The sequence below is a fragment of the Gadus morhua genome, chromosome 22, assembly GCF_902167405.1.
Source record: "Gadus morhua chromosome 22, gadMor3.0, whole genome shotgun sequence".
Taxonomy (NCBI): domain Eukaryota; kingdom Metazoa; phylum Chordata; class Actinopteri; order Gadiformes; family Gadidae; genus Gadus; species Gadus morhua.
The window spans coordinates 12,431,871-12,453,259 of NC_044069.1; the positions used below are offsets into that span (position 1 = coordinate 12,431,871).

The window sequence follows — 21,389 nt, forward strand, 5'->3', positions numbered from 1 at the left end:
CTGTTGGAATTTTCGACCAGATAGATTTATAAGTGTATCAATCAATCAAGCCTACCCTAAAGTACTCAGTAGACTGTACTATCAGATAGGCTATAATCTAGCTATCATTTATTTGGCTAGAATCTGAAATATCTTGTGATGGCTCAAACCTTTAACAACACAGCTGCTGACGGTAAATTAGGTGTGTCTTGGGTCCACTTGAGGTTTGTTGGTCAGAACTGTGGAGAACAGATACAAATGTGTTATTACTCGGCCTTACTCAACAAACATAACTACTGTAAAAGTAGAAAAAATCTATGGAATATGTGGTACTGCTTAGGCTTACCACAGTCATAATTAAGTCACATACAATTGCTACACTGGTCGATGCATTTGCTAAAGCATCACAGTAATTCCAAGTAAATCAAACAATCCTGTTTTAATTAATCTCAGAATCAAATACAATACATATTTGTCTGAATGCTTGAGTTAAAATTAATTTAGCAGAACAGCTGAAACCCAAATGGAGCTGAACGCATGAACGCACCAGTACACAGACACACAGATGCACCCACAAAATCGTACCGATGTGTTAAAAAAAATTACTTCTCTGAATTTGTGTCTATGCATGAGCAACGATTTGAATTGCCATCAAACAAGATACACATCATACTGCTACAAATGATCCTTAAATTTATCCTTGACAAATGTCCAAACTTAAAACAAGGTTTTTCACTATCCCAATATTATTTTGTCAATCTGACCTGGGGGGGAAACTAATTCCCTAAATGCTTGCCTCAGCATTGTCAGAGTTGAGGTTGGAGCAAACATTCTGTGAGGGTTCACGTAGATGTAGGGAAGTTTATGACTTATCTTTGATCTGTTACCCTTCTGAACCCAAATGACAGTGTACTACACACAAATTTAATCAATAGGATTCATTATTAAAACACACAACTGACTGTGTAACCTTACCTAACCTCCCCCCCACACACACACACACACACAAATACATTCAAACCTCATTTCAGTTGGCGATGACAGAACTGTGCTTCCTGCGTTTAATTAACCCTAGTTTAAGTTTTTTGTCCCCTCCATGACAACACGCAGACCATCAGGGAACAGAGGAATGGGGGGAGGCAGTGAGGGGGAGGTGGATAGAGGGAAAGGAGTGGAAAGTATGAGAGAGATGTAATAAGTGCACAGAGGAATAGGCGGTAAGCCTTGGTGACATGATAATCCAGGACAGGATGGACTAGAAACCACTCCCAATAGGCCTGTTAAGCACTAATGAAGCCTCTTGGGAAGGTGTGTGTCTGGTAAAGATAAAATGGTAACTTCATTCATACAATCATTTTGTGTAGTGTGAGAGATACTAAGAAATGCTTGTTGTCATTTATTATCCCAGCTCAGGTGATCCCTATTAGCCTAACAATGTAACTAAGTACAGTGACCTAACGAGAAGTCAAACTGGAAATGTTAATCTAGTGTTTGGTTTTTATCTGTTGATTTATGTTCTGTTTAGACTAAGGGTTGCTGCTACTGGTTAACCTTTGCGGGCCATGTTTCCCCCTAGTGTTAGAATGTGGTACTGTTATATGCTGTCATCAGGGCAGGACCATTTGACACTTGCTTTTAATCATGCTTCTCATAATACACAATGGCTGAAGTAGTGTTCTAAGGATAACTATATTTAACAAATACACAATGGTAATAACGGACTGATTTATTGTTTAACTAATCTTAATTTCTTAGAATCTAAAACTAAATCTGGATTTTATTGTAAAACAGCCTTATCAGAATCCAAGGTTGCCTATTAATCTCTTATCCCTGCTCTATTCCCCCATCAATTATTCATTTTGGTATGTCCCAGAGCTCTTTATGCTGCAGTAGTCAGCCAAGTGGCACATCTTACTGTGGTCAGGAAGAAAATAAAGTCTGACATTCTCCAACCCTGGTGCGGGGGCTCCACTGGTCTAAATGCTGAATCACCGATACCCTCGGCTAGAGGCAGTCCCGCCCGTTAACCGATGTGACAGGGGGAGCAGCGGTCACAGCTGGTGCTGAGTCTGGGTTTCCATGGCAACCACTGATGGGGGTTGCTGTGGTAATCATTGTGGCAGTAGTTGTCGGGAGCAGAGTCGACATCTGTGGATTTGCGTTGCTGATTGCCTCTTGTATCTTAACTTTCTCCATCCCTCTTTGTTTTGCAATTCCAACTATATCCAGATTTTGGCTTTTCCCCTGTATTCATCCCATCGCACTCTGGACTTTTGCACAGCAATACTTAAACATTAACATAAGAGTATAATTGATTAAAGATTGATGATGCTATGCTTGCAAATTTCTCTCTCTCTGTCAGGTGAGGAAGCACATCACAGACCTGTACGAAGACTTGAGGGATGGACACAACCTCATCTCCCTGCTGGAGGTCCTCTCTGGAGTCACCTTGGTATGAACACACACACACACAAAGACGCACACACACACACACACATTTGCCTGCAAATGCACACACTGATAAAGTGTTAGTTTACAGTCATTGGTGAGCACAAATCTTTGAATGCGTACATAATAAATGTGGAGTTTTTACACACTTTCACTCAACAGGTACTCAAAGTAGCATCGGAGGTAGCTACTACAGCTACCTGTATAGAACAAAAGCACAGACAACAAACAGACCATTATTACTACAGACTTGTTATTATTTAGACACGAGTGTGTTTGCCATTGTTGTTGTGCTGTAGTGACCGTGCTGACAGTGGTTGTTGTTGTTGTTTCCTGATGATGTGTTGAGTCATGCAGTCCCAGTGCCTCCCAAAAACACATTATGGTGCTGTCTGACAGAATAGCCGGCGGGATGAATCCACTGCTAGCTAGAAAGGGCACCAGGGAGACGCCTCTATAAATAGGGCATTAACAAGGACATTGGAAAAGGAAAAACTGTGGAAAAAATAATTAAACTAAGGAAATTAATAGGACATAAATCATACATTTTCATACGTTCAGGGGGATTATACCTAGCCATAACATGAAGTATGTTAATCCCTAAGAAGTGGGTGTCTTAATATTATTTTTTTCTATATATAATCAAAATGTGATCCAAAAAAAAGTGTCACTTTAGCCCCCGCCCCCCCCGTTCAACCTCTCCACTGTCTGTCTATCGTTCACTTTCTCTTTCCTGCCTCTCTTTTCTCACTGTAATTTCTCATACCATACTTTCTCTACCCCCTCCGCCATTGCCATGTATCGACTCCCCATCTTTCTGTTGCCATAGCAACTCAAGAGTGGCCCCGTGTCGACTAGGGCGTACGTGTCCCGCGCCCCCCCTCCCATCTTGATCGCAGGGGAGGATGAGGAGCAGGAAGGAGCTCAAGGAGTATGTCGGACCGCGCCCCCCCCCCCCTCCCTCTTTCCATGGCATCCATACTCACTCCTTTTCCCGAGGATGAACTCTCACCCTTGAGCTTTGACCTTCACCTGGGGCTGGGGTTTGGGGCTGCATGGTAGTGCTGCTGTTCCAGTTGTGTGCTGATATCACTCCAGTGTTGAACATCCAATGGTAGTCTATATTGAATCCATGTTAAATAATTGATGAATGATGAGATATCATTGAATATCCTAGCTCTCCCTTTTAATCGGCATATGTATAGTTTTTATCGGCATAGTTTTCACATGCAGTTTGATAACATTGCCTGACTCAGCTCATTGGCAGCCATGAAGTAGTCCTCTTCACTTGACATGGCTGGATAGTTGTGCGGTCATTTAACTGAACAATAGATGCTCTTTCCTTCTCATGGTTCCCAGCATGGTGTGAAGACTCACACAACCGCATAGTTGCACCTGCTTGTATTAAGGAACAAGTGTGTATCTGCATCAAAGTGTGTGGGTCACAGTGTGCAGTGTGTTCTCTGGTCCGAACTGTTCAAGTCCTTTGCACTGGCTATGTTTGACTTTTCTCCTAACAAGATGACACCTAAGGATTTTCAAATATAATGGCATGGTTTGATGTGCAGTGTTGTGGTTCTGCCCTGTCTTCAACAGGTCTTGTTGAAGACAGCGCCCTCTAGTGGATAATGAATATCACCACACCTTCACTTTTTGACCTAAATGTGCTTGGAATAGGAAAAAATGTCTGCATTGTCTTGTTGCCTGCTGTCAAGATACAATTGATAGTGGTCAACTTTCAAGATACAATGCTTGTTTGGCTTACTTTTTCTGCCTTGCTTTCTTATTTTTTAGCCCAGGGAAAAGGGCCGGATGAGATTTCACAGACTGCAAAATGTGCAGATAGCCCTGGACTTCCTCAAACAACGACAGGTACATGAGTCTCTCTCTCTCTCTCTCTGTCTGTCTGTCTGTCTGTCTGTCTGTCTGTCTGTCTGTCTGTCTGTCTGTCTGTCTGTCTGTCTGTCTGTCTGTCTGTCTGTCTGTCTGTCTGTCTCGCACTGTCTCTGTCTGTCTGTCTCGCACTGTCTCTGTCTGTCTGTCTCGCACTGTCTCTGTCTCTCTTATATGCTTGCATGTATTTTAATCTATCTTGACCTTGTATTTGTATTGTCTTTTAGATGGAACTTTGATTGTGGAATAAAGTATTCATTCATTCTCTCTGTTTCTGTCTCTCTGTATCTCTCGCTGTTTAATGCTGTCAAACAAACAAACCAGGCCCCTAAATCCCAGTGGTTTCTCTGTTTCAGGTCAAGCTGGTGAACATCAGAAATGATGACATCACAGACGGCAACCCTAAGCTGACCCTGGGTCTGATCTGGACCATCATCCTTCACTTCCAGGTCAGTCTGCTGCTTCTGATTGGTCGCGAGTGGTTCATGGCTGCGCTCTGGGTCCTCACTTATGAGGGATCGCACCCTGGCTGATGGGGTTGGATGGATCAAGAGAGCCATGATGAGCGGCTCTCTTAAATGATTAAATACCTCCCAGAGCATTCATTTTATTGAGAAAATCAATGGATTCTATAATGAACGAGTGATGGATGGATGAGGGATGGTTAAGACGATGAAAGAATATTGGGGGTTTCCATGGAAATAGGATTTGTCGCTTTTGAGTTTCTGAGGTTCCAGATGGAACAGCTGCTTAACAACTACTGCTCAGCATGTTAGTTTTGTCTCTAAAGAGTCGGTTTCTGCCAGCAAAGGTTTAGTTGTGTGCACTTATTCACATGTGCACACACGTGCACGTTTGTGGGAATGTGTATTAGTGACATAACATGAAGGGTTTCTGGTTCCACAGCTGTGCGTGTGCACATGCCCATGCACGTGTGCAGAGGATATTTCTGTCTGTATTTGCTTTTGCCCTTTGTGTTTGTAGTCTGGGTTCACAAGGTAGTCTTTGGCCAGTGTGACATTGAAGTACATGCAAATCCTTCCTCCAGTCCTAACCCTTGCTATTATTCGCATGTGAGGCAAACCACAGTACACCCAACTGATCAGGGGGTGTCTGTAGTGTAACGCTTCAAGGCAAGCCTTGAGGACGGTGTGTTCAGTTCACGCTGTGAACCAGAGTCCTGCTCTAGTTTAATTCACATTGAATATCCATGCGGCACTGCTGTCGTTCAATGGAGGACACATTTTATGAATGGGAAAATCATCATTTTTACTTGTTTGTGGATATGGTTACTTTAGGTTTTATTCTGTCAACAGTCTGCTGCTGTTCTTAAGGGCGACCACTAGAGTGCACTGTGCAGCAGAACGCTGTTTGACGTCACCACTTGTCAAGGTGACACAGAATGGAAAACACGTTGCCACGGATACTGAAGGAGGGGCACATGACTCTGCAGCAGTCAATTGAAACAGCATGAGTCAGCGAGAGAAGCCCTGAGCGAGATAGAGATGGAGAAATGGAGAGAAGGAGGATATAGAAGCAAAATTATCATCAAATCTGTGCACAGATTTGATCATAATTAAAAAAGCAAGAGATAAATACATTTAGTCAAATTATTTATTCATAGTTATATCTGTCAGGGGGAAACCAAACTTAAACACACTCTCACCCACCAAGCTGTCACACCTCCACTCTTTGGTAATCCACAATAAATATCCATAGAAATAAAAATGTTAATGTATGCAATGTTGCATAAACAAAATGTGACTGCAATTACTCTTTCCAACCACTAAGTGTCACTAGTCTCTCTTCATCTGAGTGGCAGCAGACTGCCAAATATTCCCAACCACTGGCATCTAAGGCTCTGGCTTTGCTGAAATGGCTGTCATACCTGCTGCTCTATTCATTTATTGCTGGCCTACTGTAGATTCTGGTGTATGCTTCTATACACCAGATTCTGCAAAAAATATATGTATTCCCAATGATTGTTGGCCTTATTTTAAAGTTCAGACACTTTCTTCTTGATGACCCAACGTTTTTTCTTAGCTGTTGCTGCTGGTGAGTTTCCCTTCTGGGAAATGTCTTGCCGCTGTTGAAGAGGATTTAATGTGATGCCTGATTTGTGGTTCAACATCGGGCCAAAATGTGTGTGTGTGTGTGTGTGTGTGTGTGTGTGTGTGTGTGTGTGTGTGTGTGTGTGTGTGTGTGTGTGTGTGTGTGTGTGTGTGTGTGTGTGTGTGTGTGTGTGTGTGTGTGTGTGTGTGTGTGTGTGTGTGTGTGTGTGTGTGATGAATCGGGGTGTGAGATTGACCCAAGCAAGTGTGTGTTGAGTGTCGCTTCAAGTGTGGGTGTGTGTCATCCCTTTAATCCTCCTCATAGTTTCTCTTTTCTTCCTTTAATCTCCCCTTTGCACTCTATAAGTCTCATATAAAATCTGCCTCTTCTCCTCCTCCTCTCCTCCTTTGCTTCATCCCTCCCTACTTTTTTTTTACATGACCACAAAACCTCTGGGGAGATGGAAAGTTGTATCAATGTTTAAGAGAGAGAAGGAGAGAGGGAGGGAGAGAGAGAGGGAGAGGGAGGGAGAGATTCCAGTGAAATTGATTGTATCGCTCCTTGGAATCATTCCCGGAACACAATAGTGTGATGCTCATCGCATTCTCCTTCTTTTCCCTATTTCTCTCTTTCTTGCATTTTCGTTGGTTCTTCTAATTCAACGGGGGATCTTCAGGTCGTGTGTGTGTGTTTGTGATATTGAAGGGTTCCCACAAGCAACTGAGACTTAAAGGGAGAGAGAGAGCGAGAGAGAGAGAAAAAAAAGACACGAATAGGAGGAGCACAGAGCTGGGAGGGGTGGAGAGAGAGAGAGCGAGGGAGCGAGAGAACGAGTGAGTGAGCGATCGAGCAGTACAGAGTGTGAAGCCGCCGCCGCAGCAGCAGCAAGGAGATCAAAGCTTTTCCATCGCCCACCCTCTCTGTCTCGCTCTCTCCGGCGGTGGTTGAATACAAGGGATAAATTGGAGGAGGGAAGCCAGCAAGAGGGTAAGCGAAACGGGGCCGTCTGCTGTCACAGGAGCTCACGGCTTCCCCTCATCTACAGGCCTCTCCACATTCTTCACACCGGAGGAAGACACGCATGCAGGAGAGGGCTGACGGACAAGGACGAACCTGGGGACTGTCCAGATTTGCGTGCACACACGCATACATTCCCGCACACACAAAGACGCACACACACACTCTAAGGACACCTCTCGTGTGGACCAGCGCTATCGGAATGGATCAGTTCCAGGCGGAACCCCTTTCTACTTTTTAGAGGGACTATCACGCTCAGCGGCGGTGCGCTTCCTAGCAGGATGAAGCAGTGTTAAGCTGTGGCACTGTGGCTGTCGCGCTGCTGCTTCGTCGTACGTATTGTGCAGGTTGTTCGGATTCCGGCTGGATTCTGAAACCAAACCGAGGGGGAGGGTGCCATCGCTCTCGACCCGGACAGGGCCTTGGACACGTTCTCTCCAGTCCGCTGTAGCAGACCCGTCAAGGCCAGTGGATCTCCTCGCTGCATACTAGTCTTCTGACCCTTTAAAGCTTCTTCAACCCATCCCTCCTCCTCTACCTCCGCCTGGAGACAGACACGGTCCGGAACCAGCCACTGCTCCTGGCCCAGATGCCTCTCTCCTAATTAGACGTGGAGCTGGAGTTGGGAGGCTATAACGAGACACCCGAGGAAGTGGAGAGAAAGAGAGAGAGAGAGGGAGGGAGAGAGAGGGAGAGAGAGAGAGAGAGAGAGAGAGAGAGAGAGAGAGAGAGAGAGAGAGAGAGAGAGAGAGAGAGAGAGAGAGAGAGAGAGAGAGAGAGAGAGAGAGAGAGAGAGAGAGAGAGACAGAGTGGGGGTGCAAGAGTGTTGCTTCATCTTTCTTCCCGACCCCCTCTTTGTTACGAAGTGATCTGCCCGATATCTCCCCCAACCCCTGCGAGACTGTATGTATTTCTTTGGGACTATTGCATCGACGCACTGCACCACCTGATGAGGAGCACCTTGGCTTGACCCAGAGGAGGGGACAGAGGCAGAGGCCATTTGTTTTTGTGTTGCACTCCAACCCCCGTGGGTATTGTCCTGACCGACTTGGTGGAGGAGAATCTGAGATCCTGGGTCTAGCTGGGAGGCGTGCATACACAGGCATGTCTGGTCTGCCTAATCCTCTGGAGATATTCTGATGTAACGCTACCAGCGAGACTGCTCGAGCTGCATAACGGATATGCACACACATGGGCGAGTTCAGAAATCAAGGCTCCACAGGTAGTAAGAGTTTAGGCTTGCCTCGGTTTTTCACGCGTGACTTCTTTTGGAGAAGTATTCGTTTTTTATCTACGAGTTGTTGATCGAGCACATGCTTGAATTAAAGAGGCACTAACGCACACACACAGAGGATCTAGCATGTCAGCAGCGGTGCAGTTGGATGAGCAGGGAGGAGAGTTGTGGGAGGAGTGTGGGAGACTGGAGCCGGCACTCTGATTGAGTTATTAACAAGATGTCACTCCATTGGCTGGCTTTCCCAACAAGCTGCCGCATCATAGGCTGAGTGCACACTCTCCTTCATCTAGCCTCCTATGCTGGCAAAAGCAGAGACTATCTTTAGCGTTAGCATCAGAGTTTATCGACAACGCTATCCATAAGACTGCTAGGGCTACGTCTACCGCTACTACGAGTAGTATGCTTGTTATGACTGCTGCATAATATTCAGTATCTTCTGTTACTCATCTGACTTGGCCGACGGTGAAGAAACACGGCTACAGTTGCTACGACGCATCAATATTTAATGTGCTTACATCACCACAAAGAGATTTGCATCAAAATCAAAGAAGAGCCGCGTCTCTGCCAGTGTAGCAGTGTGGATTGTTGATTTTTAAACAGCCCCGCCAACACTCCCTCCGTGTGATATCACGTGCACGTTTGATGCCGTGCACCTCGGAATATCGCGGCGTCGGGCCAGTGAGATGAGACTTCTATTGATTCTAACTCGTCTTGCCAGCTTGCTTTCTGCATACACACACACAATGACTCTTTAGAACACACACAACCTTTCACGCATCCAGTCTTGCACACACACACACACACACCACACACATGAACGCACACCAGTGAAGACGAGCACACAAGCTGTGCCGTGGAAATAGTCCAAGCCTTAATGAGGAGTACGAGAGAGTGACTCTGCAGTGCATGGGTTTTCTCCCCATCCCTCTCTCTCTTTCTCTCTATCTCTCTGTACTTTGAAAAACACCACTGGCGCCCATGACCTCAACTGGTTGCATTGCCTTTACTACCAGGGCAGAACCACAACGAGGACCAAGACCAGGACTAGGACCTAGAACCCAGGACCAGGAAGCTCAATCCCTACAGCCCATATTTATAACACCCCCCTCCTGACTTGACGATGTCTTGGTGTCCTTGACGACTAGCGTATGTCCCCGGTGACTAGCGGAATACAGAGTAAAGGAGGCCAGCACAAAAACACACACACACGCGCACCCAGCAGAGATACTGGCAATAGGGGCTAGCTGCCCACAGTGTGGTGGAAGAGAGGACTAGAGGAAGACGAGGAAGAGAGAGAGAGAGAGCGGACCGAACAGGAGAGAGTTTTGACACGCAGCCCTGCAGCAGGGTCGGCCTCTCGCTGAACCAATGAGCACCCCGGGCAGAGGGAGCCTGACTGCCTCTCCAGCTCCGTGTGACTGCACCCTACGCCCTCTGTCTTCTTAAATATTCAGTGTCCCATGTCGACAAGGCAGAAGCTGAAGCGTCCCCTGCTGATGTCGCTGTTCTTACAGGTGTCTGGGTTGACGCGGGCAACTGTCATTCGTAACGCGTAGCCGCTCTGATCCGCCCCCTGTGTTGACCCCTTACTCGGCTCAAACGGCCAGAAGCAGTCTTTTAAATGGCGACTTGGAAACGGTTTATCCATTTCCCATATTTCCTAGTTTTGTAAAGCACTTGTTTTCTACTTTTTCTACCGGAGAGTGTTTGGGCGGACAGGGCCGACATGGGGAGCTCCATGGGTTGTGTTCGCCCCCAACGGGAGGATCTAAGTGGGGCCCCGCCCCTTTCGCCAAAGAAGCGCCTGCGTTTCAAGAGGAAGCGCAAGGGGAGGAAGGGGAGGAAGGGCGAGGCGGCCCCGGAGGAGTCGGGGCGGCGGGGGAGTCGCGACCCGGACCCCCGGGACGAAGAGGAGGAGGAGGAGGGCGAAGGGGAGAAGGCGTCCCTATTAGAAACGGCCGATTCCAAAAACACCAGGCTCTGCTTCAGGGGGGTACCGGACCCCCGGTTGGGCCACTTCATGTCGTCCAGCAACACCCTCGCCCCTGGGTGTCACAGCGTCTCCATGGGGGGCAGCAGTCTGCTGGAGGTGACCCCCAAACCAAGCCCGGCGTGGAGGGGGGTGTTCTGCCTCCCGGGCCAGGAGGACACCGTCAGCGCCATCGTGGAGCTCTCCAGCCTCCCAGGCCAGACCCCCACCGCCAGGGCCCCTCCTGCCAGCCTGGCCCTGGGCATCGCCAACACCACCAGCAAGACCCCCCTGGGGAGCACCACCCCGGGGGGCGGCAGGGTGTGCCGAGTCAAGGAGAAGGTCCAGGGGGTCCTGGAGAAACCTTGGATCCTCCGACCCAAGAAGGAGAAGAAGGAAAAGGGGAGAGCGAGACAGCAGCAGCAGCAGCAGCAGCAGGAGATGAAGGAGGCTGGAGGGACGGGCGGGGGCCGGACCGGGGGCACCGCGGGTCTCAGCGGGGCCCAGACGGCCATGGAGAGGGAGCGTAAGGGGGTCATCCACATCCGGGAGGCCGATGGGAAGCTGTGTGTGGTGCGGACCGTCTACCCCAGCGACTACGGATCCCCCGTGTGGAGGGGAGACGTCGACGGGGTGGAGGTCCGGGCCGAGCCCCCCGCCCCGTCCCCCGTCACGGGGAACGTCCTCACGGTGCAGCTCTCCGAGGACGATGACGGCAGGGCCAAAATGGCCGACCCCGGTCAGGCAGTTTCTGCTCATCAAACAGGGTATCGGGAAACTACGACTGCTGCTCGGCAGTTTGACCTGGACACTCCGCTAGGCAGGCTAGGGGGCACTTCGTTGCTGGAGTCGGGCTACGCCAGCGACCTGCCGTTGACCTCCCCGGGCACTGGGGGCACCACACCCAGTCAGACGGACTGGGGGGGCACCACGCCCAGTCAGACGGACTGGGGCGGCCTCAACACCAGCAGCTCCTCGGAGAGAGTGGACTCCACGGTGGAGAGTCCTCTGTCTCCAATACAGCAGGCACCTGTTAAACACCTGCCACAGGTCTGGAAACAGCTACCAACCTCGCTCTCTCTCTCTTTCTTTCTCATAATAGTTTTTTACTGATAATATGATTTCTCGCTCTCTTTTTCTCTCTTTCTCTCTTTCTCTCTCTCTCTCTCTTTCTTTCTTTCTTTCTTTCTTTCTTTCTTTCTTTCTTTCTTTCTTTCTTTCTTTCTTTCTTTCTTTCTTTCCTCCAAGATATTTTTGGGTTTCCTCCATTTCAGCCTGTGATAAAACCCCAAGAGCGTGTGGTTGTCATGCTGTCTTTGTTCAACGCGTGTGCTTAGTCCCTTATCATCAATGCAGACGGTTCTACCCCCCTCCCCTTCCTGTCCCTCTCCCCAGCGGCTAATCAACCCAACACAGACTGTCACCCCATTCCCTCTCATCTGTCATTCTCTCTGCTTTCTCAGTCTCTCTCTCTCTCATCCTATCGGTCTCTCACTCTGTCTCTCTCCTCCTCTCACTTTCTCTCTCCGCCTCTCTCTGTCTCTCACTCTGTTCCTCTCCTCCTCTCTGTCTCTCTTTTTCTCTCTCCTTCTCTCTATGTCTCTCTGTCTCTCTCCTAATCTGTCTTGCCCTCTGTCTGTCTGTCTGTCTGTCTGTCTGTCTGTCTGTCTGTCTGTCTGTCTGTCTGTCTGTCTGTCTGTCTGTCTCTCTGTCTGTCTGTCTCTCTGTCTCTCTGTCTCTCTCTCTCTCTCTCTCTCTCTCTCTCTCTGTCTCTGTCTCTGTCTCTGTCTCTGTCTCTCTCTCTCTCTCTCTCTGTCTCTCTCTCCTCTATTTCTGATGCCCTTGTACCTCCGTCCCTTCATCTCTCCCTCAGCCGTGGCTGACAGTGTGCATTAGTGAGTGACGAGTGAAGTTGGTGTGTATACTCTGTTGGTGCCAGGGATTACAAAAACGGTGTGCTTGGTTTAAACCTGCACTGCAAAACATTACCCTCGCTTCCATCACTTTTATGAAAAACCCTTACCCCCATGGCTCAACAAGCCCAGGGATTAGTGTTTCTCTTTGAACTAGTGAACATAGTGCAGCTCTTATGCTACGCTCACCTTGAAGATGAGTGAGCTGCGATAGCTACTGCAGTACAGTGGGAGAATACCAGGATATAATGGAGGTGGACCGGGGCTTAGCAGGAGAGAAGTGTTGTGTGTTACTGTGTGTAGCCTCTCCCTTTAAGTTGTACAGGAAGTAGAGAAGCGTTTTGTGTGTTACTGTGTGTATCATCTCCTCTTACGTTGTACAGCAAGTAGAGGCGTTGTGCATTACTGTGTGTGTGTGTGTGTGTAGAGAGAAACGCTGTGTCACGCGTGCAGCTAAGGACGATGAGACAGGCTGTTTAGCCCTCTGCCAGGCGAGCAGCTGCTGAGTAATGGAAAAAGGAGGCAGCCAGCCATGTTCGTACACACACAAGTGCGCGTGCACAAACTATTGGTTTCACACACTCTAGAGAAAACAAATGGGATTGGTGCTAGACCAATTCGATCACGTTGCAGGGATAGAGGACCTGCACGTTATTTTTCATAGAAATCCGTAAATAAACCTTCCAGGTGGTGAAAGTGATTTAATTTGGACCAGAGCCCCATTAGCAAAGTTCTGACGCCGGCCGGGAAATAGATGAATTGAGATTTGGCCTGATATAGCACATGTTCACACTCTTGTTTGGAATGTGTGTGTGTTGCATCTCCTCATCTGAATAAATAGCGATTTGAAATGCGCATACATCAACGGGTTAGCTACTGTGACTTTCCCCCCAGGGAACGTCTATCTCACACCAAACATGGCATTCAAATCTCCCTGTCCAGCCTTTCTACCGCCTTTCCGTTCATCCATCCACGCATCCATCTAGTATCCCTCCTTTCATCCATCAGCTGTCAATTCATCACCCAAGCCCATCCCTATTTGTCTCTACTAATCCATCCATCCGGGCCAGGCACCCACCCACTCCTCCCTGTGTATCTGAATCTATATAGCCGTCCATCACTCGTTCATTCACTAATTCAATTCATCAATTCATATTACTCAAGAAAACATGCAGTTCAGGACAATACAATCAACCGTGACTGCATTATTATGTTGCTCTGTCTGTTCCTATTAAACCCCCATTCTCTCCACCCCCCCTCTGCATCTTTGCTGTGGTTCCCCATGTCTATCCCCCCGCCCCAATGCATGTCTTCATATTAACCCCCAACGATCTGTACTTCAAAGAGCCCACGTGGGGGGGCTAGTGGGGTCTGCCTGGGGGGGGTGGGACTGCTGGGGGTCTTAGATGTTTGGCTTTGTATTAAGGCTTACTTCAAGCATGTTGTGTGTGTGTGTGTGTGTGTGAGGGGGATGCACACACATCCGATCATTCTAGTTGGCTTTTAAGACGCTTAATTGTTATCCTATAGATTATTATAACTGAAGATATGCTCTCCATGCTACACATTCTTCAGGCTCTAGATGTCAACCCCTTTCTCTTCACCAATGAAGCCGTCGCCGTAGCATATTCAGGTCCCTGTCCCTGGAGGTTAACCGGTGTGGAGGGATAATTGGATCATCCTCGTGAGCATGATGTTATTTATGCCATGCATGTAGGCCTTGCCTCCGTCAATAGCTTAGGCGTAGCCTTAGCCCGATTGAGTGTTTTATTGCTAAGCAGCGTTGGCTAAAACACAATGCTACATGCTCCTTCTACTAGTACACACCAATGTCAAGATAACTATTCTGTTCATGCACAGGGACCTAGAGCAGTCTGTTTTATGCTTTTTAATACTTCTGCTTCAATGAGCAAACATGAATGGAGTGAAATATGAGCTGGAGAGTACAGAGTGCTTAATAACATAGTTGTCCTGAAGAAACTGTAGGGGGGGGGGGGGGGGGGTGGCGCACATACTGTGGTGATGACGAGGAAGACGGATGAGGTATATGAACGGAGACGACAGGTTGAATTAAAATGACTGAAGACCTTTAAGAGTTCGTGCCACAGAGACGAATCACCAACGTGTGTGTGTGTGTGTGTGTGTGTGTGTGTGTGTGTGTGTGTGTGTGTGTGTGTGTGTGTGTGTGTGTGTGTGTGTGTGTGTGTGTGTGTGTGTGTGTGTGTGTGTGTGTGTGTGTGGGTAGAAATGGATTTTTGTAAAGAACTATCCCCCGAAACTATTTATTTCATGAAGATTGCTTTTGTTGTTGTTGCCAGATTTTCTTTGCAAGGTCCTTTTTTGAGAATGAAGAATTTAACCTGGATATTAACAAATGGTCTCTGTCTCTTTCTTTTTCTCTCTCTGTCTCTCTGTCTGTCTGTCTGTCTGGTCTCCAGATCTCAGAGATCTATGTGAGCGGGGAGTCAGGTGACCTCACGGCCAAGGAGAAGCTGTTGCTATGGACACAGCAGGCCACAGAGGGCTACCCAGGCCTGCGCTGCTCCAACTTCACCTCCTCCTGGAGCAACGGGCGCCTCTTCAACGCCCTGCTGCACCGATACAGGTGAGGGACGCACACACAAACATGTATGACTGACACACACAAACACCCACACACAGACACACACAGACACACACACACACACACACACACACACACACACACACAGACACACACATTTATATGACACCCACTGATAACTGGTTTATATATTTCTCCCTCCAGGCCAGACCTGATTGATATGGAGGTGGTGACACACCAAAGTAACCGTGACAACCTGGAGCAGGCGTTTGAGATTGCAGAGTCGCTAGGGGTAACCAGACTGCTGGACGCTGAGGGTGAGGCTGTGTTCCTGGCTCGTCCGGCTCACTGCATGGCTGGGGGGCTGATTTACTGATGTACTGGCCAAGGATTGGTTCAGTTGTAGCCTAACTAGTTGGTACTCCTTTTCGCATAGTAATAAGCACATCCTAATTATATAATAATCCTTGCATAAATGTAATCAAATAATTCCAATTTTTAATTGTTGTCAGCACCACTTGTGAGACGCTTTGGATGATTGCATTTAGATTCCTCTACACTACTACTGCTATTAGTGATAGTCTTTATAGTGACAGTAACGATCACGTTAAGGTGTTCCCCTGTCTTTTCTGCTGTTAACCCTGGCTGCTTCCGCCCCTCCAGACGTGGACGTTCCCTCTCCGGACGAGAAGTCAGTCATCACCTACGTGGCCTCCATCTACGACGCCTTCCCCAAGATCCCAGAGGGAGGGGAGGGCATCCCAGCCCACGTACGTCACGCTGCCCCCCGCCCTCTGTACTTTATACAGACTCTCTTTCATTTGTCTACATTGTTTACTTCATCATATCATATTTTATGATCAACTCACTTTTTATGTTTGCTTTCTTTTTAATTAAAAATGGAAATATATTTGTATTAAATATTTTATATATTTTTGGAATTACTCTCATTGAGATAGCAACTATTTGGCTGTTGTCCTTGTGCAGTTGCTTTTGTGTGTATAATAATAATAATAATAATAATAATAATAATAATAATAATAATAATAATAAAGTAACAATGTTCCCCGTCCCATCAGGAGGTGGACCAGCGGTGGTCTGAGTACCAGACCCGGTTCTCCTCTCTGATGCAGTGGAGCCGCAAGCACACGGCCCTCATGGCTGACAAGAACTTCCCCCAGAACCCTGTGGAACTCAAGGTGAGCCCGTCTACTCCCCCCACTGGTGCCTTCTGAATATATTATTGAGATTTGGGGAGTCCCAATTTGCACAAATGAGGGGTGCTGAGTTGTTTGACTCCCCGCGGGTTTGTTTTTGGGTTCGATGCCTATTGTCATCAGCCCGCCTGTCAGCATTACTGACCTATACACCTCACCCCAATCTGTTTGTTAATGATCAGTATCTGTAATCACCATCTAACCCCATCAGCTCCTTTATCACCCCTATCTGTATTCAATACAAGGCACCAATTTAAGGGCCGCTGTAAAAGTGCCTTAATAAATAATTCAAAAGGAAAATAGCAAACCTTGCACATTATCTTACACGTTACTTTACCGATCAACCACTCAAAACAACCACTCAAAACAAGCTACGGTTTTCAGCTGCGGCTTCCCACTTCCCTTCACTTCCCTTTTTTCGTTCACGTAAAAAAAACACATTCAAGGAAAAGGCAGGTTTAATCCGTCCCAGGGGACAGACGGGAGGTTTACTAGCACCGCTTTTGCATCTCGTCAGAGAGGGGTTAACGACGCTAATGATTTCCTGTGTGACTGTCCGTTCTAATATTGACCCCCGGTAAAACATCAATAACCCCCCTTCAACGTCTCCTCCATCTCTCTCTCCTTCTCTCTCTCCATACTTCCCACTCTTCAACCCCATCCCCACCCCCCCACTCTCTTCCCATCTCTCCCTCCTTCTTCTTCGTGTCCTCCGCTCCGTCTGTTCCTCCAGGCACTTTATAACCAGTACATCCACTTCAAAGAGACAGAGATCCCCATCAAGGAGATGGAGAAGAGCCGTGTGGAGCACCTCTACAAACTGCTCGAGGTAAAAGAGCCGGAATGGAGGGAATGACATAGGGAGGGAGCGCTGAGAAGGGTTTAGAGAAATGGATCTGGTGCACACCACGCGCTAGGCTTTCAGTGGATCATGTGGCAGAGCCGAGAGGTGTGCGTGTGTGTGTGAGACAATAAGTTGTCTTTTATGGTGTGTGAGGTCATTGATCCCCGAGCGCTCCCACCTCCCAGCTGCAGAAAAACCCAGGAAACATTGTGTCATGGGAAAGGGCAAAACACATGATGGTTGACGACGGCACTAATCAGCTGTTTGTTTGTGTAAGACGACGGCTACACGGCAGCGAGGTCCCTGGTTAACCTAATCATTGTTGGGGTCGTGTGTTTGTGCGTGCGCGTGCGTGTCCAGGTGTGGATAGAGTTTGGTCGCATCAAGCTCCCTCAGGGCATCCATCCCAACGAGTTGGAGGTGGAGTGGGGGAAACTCATCCTGGAGATGCTGGACAGGGAGAAGGCTCTGCGGCCTGCAGTGGACAGGTACACACAGAGGCACACGGCCCCCAGATTAGCACACAGAATTGAATAGTTCTAACATGCTCACGGTAAGACATTGGGACACAGGTAAACACAGAGAGACACACATGCATCACACACATGCAGACACACACATACTTAAGCATCACACACACATGCGCACACTAAGGCATTACACACACCCGCACGCACTAAAGCATCATACTAAAGCATCACAAACATACACACACACACCCTTAAGAACCACACAAATGAAATCATCACAAACACACACTCAATAAGAAATGGAACACTCACATGCATATTTGAACGTTTCACACACATACATCCTGCATCTTTTATGTAGATATTAACATTGATTACAAATGTGTGTGCGAGACACAATTACTGAACAATGCTTTGTAAGCCTGCCAAAAGCTAGTCATGCATGAATTGAATTAGATGAATCCGTTAACTGCTGTATGTCTGTTTGCTTTCTGTTCTGTCAAACAGGGTGGAGTTACTGCTTCAGATGGCCAATAAGATCCAGAACACGGCTCTGGACTGTGAGGAGAAACTCACTCTGGCCAAAAACACTCTCCAAGCTGTGAGTCAACACGCACAAACACCAATATATAAATAGTACTCAACATAACGGACGTCCCATCACAACGCCCAGATTTTACTCTACACTGTTAAAGCTAGCCTAATAAGACCATCTTAATATCCCCATCACTTTTCGCAATGAATATCAGTTGGCTGGTCTGGAATTGATTTCCAAATATGGGCGCAGCCTTACATTGTTCGAAACACTTTGCACTTGCCCAATCCTTTTGAGGTAAAGCAAAAACTTATTTTTGCCTGAAAAATAGCCTTCAGTGTAGGCTTCTGTCTATCTTTAAACAACTCTTCTATTTTTGAGAAAAACTGTTTTGATTGCGCGAAAGATGCAACATTTTCCGTACTTGCCTGTATTTGTCATATTGGTCAGACTGCTGCTCCTTCTTGGTCATGAATTTGAAGATGGTTCTGCAGAGAGTAACAGAACATAAAGCTCAAGATGGTCTCCCGATGCTGATATAAAGCAGCCATTTTTTAGCATAATGCGACCATTAGTGGAAAATGTTGCAATCTCCTGCTCCCTCCTGCTGTGTGCAGGACATGTCCCGCATGGAGAGCGGGGAGGGGGTCCAGTGTGAGGGCGAGCTGGCCTGCTACCTGCAGGACTGTGAGGGTCTCATCAGACAGCTGAACCAGGACGTCAGGGGGCTGCGAGAGGAGCGCTACTACCAGGTGGACCAGCTGGCCTCCAGGTGAGCGCTCAGGGAGGGAGGGCCGAGGCTGGGGTGGCTGAGGCGTTGGGGCGGCACAAGTCAACATCTTGTAGGCATGGATGTCTTTTGTGTCTTGGTTGAAAAAAAAGATGATGGGGATTTGACTCTTTTTGTTGTGAAAGAAAAGAAAATCGATTCATGGTTGTGAAAGGTATTTCCTAAAGCCTTGGGAACTACCTGCATCGCGTTTACTGCGAGCTCTATCTATTGATCTTCATCGTGCTGCGAACGCAATACTAATCGACAAACACCTCCTGATAGCCAGCTTCCATCCATTCCATTGACTTCAAGCATTAACCCGCCCCTGCCTCTCCATGCCCAGGGTGTCGGGTCTACAAGAGGAGCTGGTCTCCCTCCGGCTGCAGTGCTCCAGCGTCTACAGGAAGGGCCACTTCTCCTCCCAGTCCCTGCTGGAGCAGACGGCCCCCAGGCCAGCCGACCGGGGCCTCTCGCTGGGGCAGACCCTGCTGGGCGCGGTGGGCGCGGTGGGGGCGGTGGGGGCCGCCTTGCTCCGCAGACCCATGGCCCGCTCCCAGCTGGTGGCCATGTCGTCGTCTGAGGACGAGGGCAGCCTGAGGTTCATCTACGAGCTGCTGGGATGGGTGGAGGAGACCCAGGTGAGGCCCAAGCTGCAGCCGATAAATTAAAGCTGCACTTGCTCAAGGAATGCTGCGCCAACTAAATTAAAGCTGCACTGAACTAAAGATGCGACCATTTCAGGACCACTGGCACCTTTTTTCTCTTTGAATTATCACCATCTACCACAAGGATTTCTGTGAATTGTGTGTGTGTGTCTCTTTCTCTCTTCAGGATCTGCTTGAGGGGGCTGAGTGGGGGGCAGACCTCCCCTCGGTGGAAAACAACCTCCAGGAACATAACGAGATACACACCGCTGTGCAGGAGCTGCTGAGCAGCATACAGGAGGCGCGCAACTACCAGGTACACATCCACACACACACACACACACGTACACACGTACCTACACACACACACGCACGTATACACACACTCACACACCCACACACACACACACACATACACACACACACACACACACACACCATGTCATGTGTTCCGCAGGCACACTCTTTAATGAGCTCTTCTTCTTCTTCTACTCTTGTCCTCCAGGGTAAAGTCTCTCCGAACTTCAAGAACAGCTACTGTGAAACCATGGCCAAGCTGGAGCACCAATACTGCAAACTACTGGTCAGTCCCACACAAACTCCCACCAAATATTCCCTTAAATATAAGGCATGTGCTTTTGCTTTGTCTGATTGATGGATCATGGAAGAAACTACTTTTTGGCTGTCTTTCCTATTTGAGTACAAGGCCTTAAATATATGTATGAAATACATGCATTATGCACCTGCTTTGTTTCTCTATCGCTTTCCCTGGCTCTCCTACACTCTCGCTCAAACTCTTTGTTTGCACCTCTCTTGAACCCGCTCTAATCTCTTAAGACTCATAATCAAATTCTCTGTACATCCTGTTTTTGTACCTTTTTTTATGACTGTGATTCTCTGTGTATAATTAACGCCTGTTATATGCCAGTGTGTTTGTCTTCTTGATATTGAATCTCGTCCCACTAAGTATTGGGTGACATGCGGGTGTTAAACAAACTGACACTGTTGTTATTTGCTGCACATACACACACACACACACACAATGTATTTAATACACTCTACCGCAAGGGCTATATAAGTACCAATCACGCAACACACCGGAACACCACGACTTGATGACACCACAAACATGACACATTGCAAAAAATCAAACAAAATGACAGAAGGTTCCTTTCACCCGTTGTTCTCCACCGACCCTGGCCCCGACACTGGTTTGCTCACCGCAAACATGTTATTTATTTGTGTGTGTGTGTACGTTGCCGTAGGAACGATCATCATGGCGCCTGCGGAGCCTGGAGAGCCTGCACGGGTTCGTGACACGCTGCACGGAGGAGCTGATCTGGCTCAACGAGCGGGAGGAGGAGGAGATGGCCTACGACTGGGGCCACGGGAACACCAGCCTGGACACCAAGAAGGAGCTCTACACCGTGAGTGGAGGGGGCGGAGGGCTGGAGGGCTGGAGGGGGAAGAGGGCTGGAGGGGGCGGAGGGCTGGAGAGGGCGGAGGGCTGGAGAGGGAAGAGGGCTGGAGGGGGCGGAGGGGTGGAGAGGGCGGAGGGCTGGAGAGGGAAGAGGGCTGGAGGGGGCGGAGGGGTGGAGGGGGAAGAGGGCTGGAGAGGGGTGGAGGGGCAGAGGGCTGGAGGGGGCGGAGGGGGTGGAGGGCTGGAGGGGTGGAGGGGTAGAGGGAGCAGAGGAGTGTAGGGCTGGAGGCGTGGAGGGTGGAGGGTGGACGTAAGCGATGATTCAAGGTCAGCTGTTCCCGTGATTGAGTGTGGTCGTCACTGTGGAATAGAGATGTTGGCTCATTGTGATGCCCAGTCAATGTAGTTTAAAGTAT

The 21,389-nt window shown here is 48.3% G+C and overlaps 1 protein-coding gene across 12 annotated transcripts in view; it reads left to right on the forward strand.

Annotated features, from left to right (window-relative positions):
* macf1a (microtubule actin crosslinking factor 1a) overlaps positions 1–21,389 on the forward strand; it is a 171,104-nt gene that overhangs the window by 49,333 nt on the left and 100,382 nt on the right. For 3 of the 12 annotated variants that reach the window (XM_030346895.1, XM_030346896.1, XM_030346894.1), the window contains exons 3-17: positions 2,342–2,431; positions 4,222–4,299; positions 4,677–4,769; positions 14,947–15,113; positions 15,276–15,388; positions 15,735–15,841; positions 16,151–16,270; positions 17,022–17,117; positions 17,493–17,620; positions 18,110–18,203; positions 18,755–18,909; positions 19,253–19,547; positions 19,741–19,869; positions 20,059–20,136; positions 20,819–20,980. In XM_030346895.1, coding sequence (XP_030202755.1) covers positions 2,342–2,431; positions 4,222–4,299; positions 4,677–4,769; positions 14,947–15,113; positions 15,276–15,388; positions 15,735–15,841; positions 16,151–16,270; positions 17,022–17,117; positions 17,493–17,620; positions 18,110–18,203; positions 18,755–18,909; positions 19,253–19,547; positions 19,741–19,869; positions 20,059–20,136; positions 20,819–20,980 — 1,905 coding nt within the window. Of the gene's footprint in view, positions 1–2,341; positions 2,432–4,221; positions 4,300–4,676; positions 4,770–8,163; positions 11,646–14,946; positions 15,114–15,275; positions 15,389–15,734; positions 15,842–16,150; positions 16,271–17,021; positions 17,118–17,492; positions 17,621–18,109; positions 18,204–18,754; positions 18,910–19,252; positions 19,548–19,740; positions 19,870–20,058; positions 20,137–20,818; positions 20,981–21,389 lie in introns of those variants that run through there. The other 9 variants (XM_030346886.1, XM_030346889.1, XM_030346888.1 and 6 more) reach the window with 4 other exon arrangements.